Source organism: Rhododendron vialii, chromosome 8a, assembly GCF_030253575.1.
Source record: "Rhododendron vialii isolate Sample 1 chromosome 8a, ASM3025357v1".
Lineage (NCBI taxonomy): Eukaryota > Viridiplantae > Streptophyta > Magnoliopsida > Ericales > Ericaceae > Rhododendron > Rhododendron vialii.
In genome coordinates this window covers 1,451,060-1,459,513 of record NC_080564.1, presented here as the reverse complement: position 1 = coordinate 1,459,513, position 8,454 = coordinate 1,451,060, and the positions used below count along the sequence as shown (strand labels likewise).

Sequence of the window (8,454 nt, the reverse complement as noted above, 5' to 3'; positions counted from 1 at the left end):
TTTGTTCGTAGCCGGCAATAGGATTTTTAACGAACTTTCTCTCTCCCTCCCTCTCTCTCTCTCTCTCTCTGAAACGTATATACATGTCCTAGATCCTAATTTTGCCGCGTACTTGCCTGATTTTCCAATGAATGGGTGGGATATTTAACAAGAAAATCCTGTGCATATTCAACAAAGTACGTTCCAAATCAAGGTATCAAACTTCTCTCTCTCTCTCTCTCTCTCTCTCTCTCTCTCTCTCTCTCAAATTTGGTTTCAAATGTAAATATTAACTGTCTTGTCTGTATCCTCGCCGTTCATGCATAATTGACATGATTGTGCCTATTTGGGTATTCATGGAACCATCAAAAAACGTGATCTTAATGCGTTTTGGGCGTTGAATTTGTGGATTTGCCCTGTTTTGTAGATCGATTATGGGAGAAAGAACCACGGATCAATTCTTCCCTTGACTATCTCTAATTCAAACGCCATAACCCCCGCAAGGTTGCTAATTTACCCGAGGTACTTGTTTTGATCATTGTATTTGTTGAAATTGTCCCACTATCGGTTAATTATCTTCTAAAAAACTAGTATATAAACTTGGACGGTTTTTCCACTCATTGCCAATTAATTCGGAGTCGGATATTTTTATCGGTATTCGTATTCATAATTTTTTGTTCAAAAGATGCTAGGATTCTAGGAACATATTTATAAAGTTCTTTTTTTTATCGTGTGATTGAATTGAATTGTTTTGGAATTGATGACAGAGCTTTTGTTTCATCTGATCGGACTGAATTGAATTTGTTGGTTGGGATCATCTCTTATGCGATTTGATATCAAACTATGAACTTTTGTTTCATATTGCTCTGATACCAATATATATTCTTCGTATTCCGGCTGCATCATTTGGGATCAAACTCAATACATGGGTTTGTATTGATGATGGGTGCTGTACTGCTGTGCAATTTGATTTAGAGACAGATTGATATTCGATGGATCTTTCGTATTAGATCGAATTGAATTTGTTGGTTGGATGGATTTCTGATGGGTTTTGAGCAAGTTGTCGTAGAAACAGAGATTTTTCTTGAACATTTTTTTCTCTTCAATTTATGGGATTGAATCGGGTTTGTGGGCATGGATTGGTGATGGGCGGTATGGCTTTGTGAGCGCAATTTGTGGATGGGGCTTTACAAAAAATCTAACATGGTATCAAAGCTAGGTCTTAGGGACCTCACCCAAGTCATCTCATGTGGTCGAGGTTCCGTTTGAGTCAACTGCCTCACCTCATCAACAGTAATGATTCCCACATAGATTTTTGTGCACATATCATGCACATACATTTTTGTGGGGCCCATATCGGGGTCCCACAAAATGATCCAAACTGCTTATTTTTTTTAAAATATTTTTTGGAGGGTTTCCGTAAAAAATCAACTCCAACGGATATCGGTAAAGGCTTTCTCAAAAATTGTAGGGCGAATCATTCTGTTTTGCTCTACGATTTCTGAGAAAACTCTTATCGATATCCGTTGGAGCTGATTTTTTACAGGAACCCTCCAAAAAATATTTTTAAAAAGATAAGCGGTTTGGATCATTTTGTGGGACCCTAATATGGGCCCCACAAAAATGTATGTGCATGATATGTGCACAAAAGTATGTGCAAGTAGCACTGTTGCCTCATCAATCCATACCTCCAGTGCATCTAGACTGCACATGTGGAGAAGTGTTAGACTTTGTTAGAGCTGTGGCTCGTATGTTAAGTATGAAGAGATACTAAGGAGTTCTAGAAAGAAGGCCAGATGCTGGAGCAGAGTGGAACAAGTGGAGCGAAGTGCAACGACGGCATCTGACTCATCATTGATGATCCAGTGAAAGTAGACTGGGCTGAAGGCCCAGACGTTCTGTAATTGGGGAATGCAGGGGCGTAGCCCCCTGCGGTATGGTACGATATGGTACAAGGGTATTTTTGGAATATAGGCCAAACCTGGTTAGGGTTAGAATAGAATAGGTATAAATACTCTATGTTGTAAACTCTATTTCATATTGTGATAATAAAGAACAGTAGCCGCTCTTGCTCCCGTGGACGTACCCGATTTTGGAGAACCAAGTATATCTTTGTGTTGATTTCTTTAGTGTTTATACTCATATATCGTGCGTATGTGTGTGACGATCCTTACAGACTTTATCTCACATTGCTCACTTAGTCCATCCAAACTTGGTTAATGTAATCTAAAGGTTGCTCCAACTATTTGCTATTGCCAATTGATTTTAGGTTGGAACGTACAAGAAATATACTCTAATGAATGTGATTTTGTGCCGCATGAATCATGTACTATGTATTGAATTGAATCTGTGGGTGATGTGTTTTGTGTTACTTAATGTAGGAACAGCTTGATAGAGATTTGAAGATGCTGCAAAAAATGGGTCAGATTGAGGAGGAGCTGAAAATGACGAAGGAGCAATTAGGTTTGGCTCACAAACAAAGAGATCAAGCCCTTGATGAGCTCAGAGAGATGAAAATGGTGGCTCAGGAGACCAATATGAAGCTCAGCAACGATTTTTCCATTCATAAAGTGGCAGAGGAATTATTGAATGCGAAAATAGAATTGAGTGCGAAAGAGAAGACCGTAAAGTCATTGAAGTTTGAACTCGACAAGGCAATGCTATTTGAAACCAAATTGTCAGAGAGGGATGCGCTGTTTGATGAGTTGAAGGAGGAATTGAGTGAATCAAAAGCCTCTGAGGCTCGCGCGATGGGATTGTTGTCCGAAGGTAGGAGAAGAATTCAAGAACTTGAGGATGAAGTGGAGAGAGGAAAGATGTCCGAAGCAAAAATGTTTGAATCAGTTGTTTCCCAAACCAAACAGCTAGAGGAAACCAAGATTGAGCTTGAGGAATCCAAGATTGAAGTCATTTCTCTTCGCGAAAAGTTAGAGAAGTTTGATTGCAGAAATGGGAATTTAGATTACACAAAAGAAGCATTTGAAAGTATGATAATCGAGCTTCAATTGGCAAAAGATGGCGAGGAAGTTGCCTCGTTGAAAGCCAAGAGCTTGCTTGAGGATGTGAACTCGCTTAAAAGTGAACTGAATTTAGCTTTTGAAGCGGAGGAGAAAAGTAAGAAAGCCATGGATGATCTAGCGTTAGCGCTAAAAGAAGTCGCGACAGAAGCCAGTTTGGCGAAGGAGAAACTCATTTCCACTGAATTGGAGCTAGACCATGTAAAACAAGAGTCAGAACAATTGAAGGAAATGGTGAGGAGCACCGAGGACGCGTATATGAAGTCGTTAGATGAAGCAAAGAAAGAAACCGAAAAGTACAAAAACACGATTGAGAGACTTAGGTTAGAAGCAGAGGAGTCGCTCTTGGCGTGGAACGATAAGGAAGTAGGGTTCGTCAATTGCATAAAAGGGGCCGAAGATGAGATGTATCTTGTGCAACAAGAAAACATGAGATGTGTTGAGGCACTACAAGAAGCCGAGAATACGGCTAAGGCAGCAAGGGACGAAAACTTCAAGTTGAGGGATATTCTCAAGCAAGCGATCAACGAAGCCAATGTTGCGAAAGAAGCTTCAGGGATTGCTAGGGCTGAGAATTCGCAACTCAAGGATTCCAATGCAGAAAAGGAAGTGGCTTTGGAATTACTTACAAGGGAAATTGAACGACTCAAGATAAATGAGGTTGCATCTACTGAGAGCATCAGAGAATCGAAATCGTTGCCTTCTCTGAAGGACTCAAAGACCGACCCTTCTATGAAGGACTCAAAGACCGATGAGAAGAACAAAGGAGGGAGAGCCAAGTCCAGGAAAGCGACTCTTAAGGAGCTTGAAAGCGGAAAGAATTCGAACAAAGCTTTGAGTTTCGATCTCAGTGAGATGAAAGTTCACAACGAAAGCGAAGAGGTAAATGGGAAGGTTGGGGATCAAAAAATGGGAATTTCAGAAGATTTGGAGGGTCTACAAGGGTCCCGTTTGGAAGATGCAGAAAATGATAAGAGTTCAGTGAGAAAAAAGAGAGCATTGTTGCATAGGTTTGGGGATCTCTTGAAGAAAAAGAGTGAAGCACAAAAATGAGCCATCCCTTGAATAGGTCCTTTGTATAAACTGTTGTTGAGTTTGTATTACTCATATAGTATTTGTTTGTATTTTCGCCTTTGAAATCGAAGTTTTCGTGTGTATGAAGGCAGAGAAAATAGTATGATGAACCAGAAGTCCTGGACCTATCGGGTTAAAGAGAAGTTTGATGCATAGTATGGATCCTCTCAGGTTCTTAATTTGGTCGGAGGGGAAAGTCCAAAAACTTGAACTAATTGTAAGAGTCTCTGAGCAAAAATCCGAATCATTGATTATACCAATGGACGATTAAGATTCGGACTGTCTCGGTCAATCCAAAATTTGAACTGGAGAAGATCCGAACCCTTTTATCAATAGGGCGACATTGTTGCATCATGCAGATTATGTAATGTAAATTTATACTATTTTTTTTTGCCAATTATTAAGTATTTTATTTTTTTTGAAGTGTGATAAAGTGTCTTTTTGAAAAAGAAATTAATACGCCTCCAACAATAGGTGTTCTACTACATAAGCATTGTATAGTACTAATAACTTAAGGGTTGGGATCTAGTCCCGTGCAAGTTTTGGACAGAACGGACAGTCCAAATCTGGACTATACATTGGTATAATAAATGGTTGGGTGGAAGCAAATCTGAACTATTAACTGTAGCAATAGACAATTCAAATTCAAATTTGGACCGTCTCGTCCAATCCAAATTAAAGACCGGAGATGATCTAATTCCATAACCACTAAAAACTTGAATGGGCGGCGATAATGACTTACGGAGTACCAAATTTAAGGTTATGTCCCTGATCTCTTATGATGACCAACGGAAGAAGGGAGCGAATTAGCTTCACAAATCTCTTTCTTATCGATTTTTTTTCAGGAATCCCTCAATGTATTGAGATTCAAACATGGCCTTGAGGAAATTATTCAGCAATGTTCCCTGGCTGTTTACAAGCTTTTGCACCTGTAGACGCTGCTGCTGATGAAAAACAGGATTAGAAACAAATAGTTGGGTTCGGACTATACCAATGTATGATTCAGATTTGAATTGTCTCGTTCAATCCAAATTAAAGACCCGAAAAGGATCCAATTACAATTTAATTTGCCAATCACGAGCGGTACTCAAGCAGTACCTTTTAATCAAGGAGATGCTAATATAAAGTTTATTGTGCCGATTAGCTGATTGTTCAAGGTTAATTTGGAAACTTAAATCCAACTTAAAAATCTTTATAAACTTCGTTCGTTGAAGTACAAACCAGTCTCAAGGGAGCTTAATTTTAGCAAAAAACAGTTTGCGCTCAAACAACTTGATTTTTCTAAGATCTACCCGATCGTTACCTTCAGGGTCCCGGAATTAATCGAGGTGCACGTAAATTGACTCAGACATTCGGTTATCAAATAAAAAAAAAACTTGATTTTTCTAACTGCACTCTTCTTATTTATTTATTATTATTATTATTTTGTACTAGAATCAAACCGGCCAAGATCTTTCCCCACGTTGGGAATTTTTCTCCCTTTGGATTTCACATCTGGAACCGTTGCCAAGAAAAGTAGTACAAGGTAACAAACTTTAAAATACCTAGAACAGCTATGGTTCAATTCGTAAACTTGTGGATTTGTATACGATCCCCTCGTTGTTTTATTTTTCACTCACTTTTCCAAAAATGCTAGACACAACAACTCACAAAATCGCTGACGTCATGCTGATGTCAGCGTAAAACGACGTCGTTTTAAAAAAAGAAGAAGAAAAAAGTAGGTCCCGACTCCTCTTTCCCTTTTCCCCTTCTCGTTCAAAATACAAACCACAGAAGCGTGGGAGGGGCTCCCACTACAACCCCAACTGCTCCCCGGCAACCGCCACCACCGGCTTCTGGCACCCTGACACTGTGCCAGATAATTTTTACAGATAAAATTAAGTAAAATAAAAGCAGAGACTGACCAACATTCTGAACTCAGCAACAATATAACATTCATTGTTTAGGATTTTTTTTCCAGAAACTTAGCAACTAAGTTTAGGGTAGTAATTGAGAGAGAGAGAGACCTTTGTGGTTGGTGTAACAACGTTGGAGTTCTCAGAAATCGGTGGTGGTGGTGGTTGCTGGAGGTGGGGGAGGTCTGGGGTTAGGTTGTGGTGGCCGCCGGTGGTCGTGAGAAGAGTACCGTGGTCATCAGTGGTGGTGGTGGGAGCCCTTTTGAATGTTTTGAGCATCAAAAATGGAGGGAACGAGAAGGGGAAAGGCAAAAGGGGAAGGGTTCAGTTCGTGACCTATTTTTTTAATCAAAACGACGTCGTTTTGTGCTGACATTAGCATGACGTCAGCGGCTTTGTGTCTAACATTTTTGTTCCATTAATTCTCCAAACCACAAAGGCCTTGTTCGTTTTCAAATTTTATTTTATTTTTCAATCATTACTTTATATTTTTATCCAATCATTATTCTATTTTTTTAATTATTAATTTCATTTCTTTTTTTATCTCTCTTCATTCATTACTCATCTTTTTAATCATTATCTTATTTCTCTCTGTCAAAATTAAAATACTCAAAAGTTATGAAACGAACAAGGAAAGGAACTTGGAACCTAAAATTAAAGCAGATTAGACAATGGGGTCCCAAACGGGGGAACTGATTGAGTTGAGACGGTGGGCGTACAGGGCCCACTTGGCCTTTGGTTTATATATGAAAAATCTATCCAGAATGTCCAATCTTATCGTGGATCGGCCCCACATCGTTCATACTATTAGCTAAACCGCACAAGAATCTTGTGAATTTAACCAAGGGAATAACTTCGGTGTTCCTGATCATTTTGAAGACACCGTAACTTTTGGAATAACAAAACCATTATGAGTATAACCAAAATTCATTACAAGCATAACAGAACCATAGCAAGGCATAACCAAAACCATCCTTTGTTGGTTTTTTGGATATTTCTTGGTTATGCCCCGTTTGGGTTCTGTTATGCTTGTAATTGATTTTAGTTATACTCTTAATGGTAAAATTATGCCAAAAATTTTGGTGTCCCCAAAATGACCGGAGACACCATAGCATTATCCTTTAACCAAAGGATGATGTTACGGTGTCTCCGGTTATTTTGAAAACACTATAACTTTTGGCATAACTGACCATTAAAAGCATAACAAAAATTAGTGATGTGCATAACCAAAACCTTACAGAGACATAACCCTCAAAATCCCCAGAAATTTTGGAGGTTATGCCTTTGTAAGGTTTTGATTATACACATCACTGATTTTTGTTATGCTTTTAATGGTCGATTATCGTAAAAGTTACGGTGTCCCAAACGGTGGATGGACACCGTAGCATTTCCCTTAACGAAAATATCTAACGCATTTTCATCAGTCACAAATACCGAATCAATTTTCTATAATTTTTAATCTCAAGTATAAATAACTTCCTTCCACTCGTGGTTGAGGTTGGCTTATTTACGGAGCTACGTGATCTTGGTTGATCATTTCGGTTTTAAAAGGTTTGGATTTAAATGAAACTCAACTCTTTCTCGAAAAAGTTTCATTAACATCCGAACAGTCCAAAACACTCTTGAACAGTCGCGATTCACCTTCATAAACAACTCTTCACGGAACCATCCGTTAAAAATATATTCCCACCGGAGACTACTGAAAGTTGTGTAGCTTGCCAGAAACTCCACTATTTTATTTCACTTTTTAGTACTCCCTGCGTTTCTAAATAAGTGTCTGACGCGCAAACCTATGCCTTCAAAAAGATGTATTTGTTTATTTAAAAAAATCAATTTTTTTCACAAATCAATAGATAGCAGTGAGTTCTATTAGATTGTGAAAAAAAATTAAATTTTTTAATGAAAAATATGCATATTTTGTAAGGTCTAATTTTTGGCGCCGGACACTTATTTAGAGATGAAGGGAGTACGAGATAGTCTTTTTCACGGAGGCTCCGTGATTCCGTGAACAAGTTGTTTGTTCACGGAGCGGCGCAATCTCAGCCGTCTATTCACGCAGTCAATGACTGAGATTCATTTTCAATTATAACTGCTAATAATTAACTATTCTTCAAAAAAGTTTCATTAATATTTTGATCGTTCAAAATACTTTTGAAAGATTACAATTGAGTACCGTAAAAGAGTGTTTACAAAATTTTTCTCTTTTAGTACTACCTAGCTTCTTTCCCCGCACAGTGAATGATGTGGGAATCCAACCACCGCGTTCCAACTGCCAGTCCCACCACCCACGTCTCAACAACTTTCCACACGGCAAAATTTTACAGACATACGAGTAAAAGTTTTCTGATTCATAAAAGGCTCCGTATGTTTTGACGTAAAATATTTTACATGTAAATTATTTGTTCAAAAAATAAATTTTAAAATTTTATTTTTCGATATTTGGATGGCATTTGAAAAATATTTTATCAAAATCAACAAAATACTATATA

General features: G+C 38.3%; 1 protein-coding gene across 6 annotated transcripts; it reads left to right on the top strand.

The window, feature by feature from the left end:
* On the top strand, window positions 1-4,157 carry LOC131298235 (WEB family protein At3g02930, chloroplastic-like). Of its 6 annotated transcripts, none has more exons than XM_058323593.1 (3): window positions 1-193; window positions 407-483; window positions 2,367-4,157. In XM_058323593.1, exon 3 carries the CDS (start codon window positions 2,385-2,387, stop codon window positions 4,047-4,049), a length of 1,665 nt encoding a protein of 554 aa, XP_058179576.1. In that variant the 5' UTR covers window positions 1-193; window positions 407-483; window positions 2,367-2,384; the 3' UTR covers window positions 4,050-4,157. The 6 variants fall into 6 exon arrangements, with proteins under 6 accessions (XP_058179576.1, XP_058179575.1, XP_058179578.1 ...); XM_058323592.1 differs by having other exon boundaries at window positions 407-501; XM_058323595.1 differs by having other exon boundaries at window positions 407-501; window positions 2,361-4,157.
* Window positions 4,158-8,454: the final 4,297 nt, after the last annotated feature.

Coding starts and splice junctions, on each gene's coding strand:
- LOC131298235 (XM_058323594.1), top strand. CDS start 2,385: ATGCTGCAAAAAATGGGTCAGATTGAGGAGGAGCTGAAAATGACGAAG.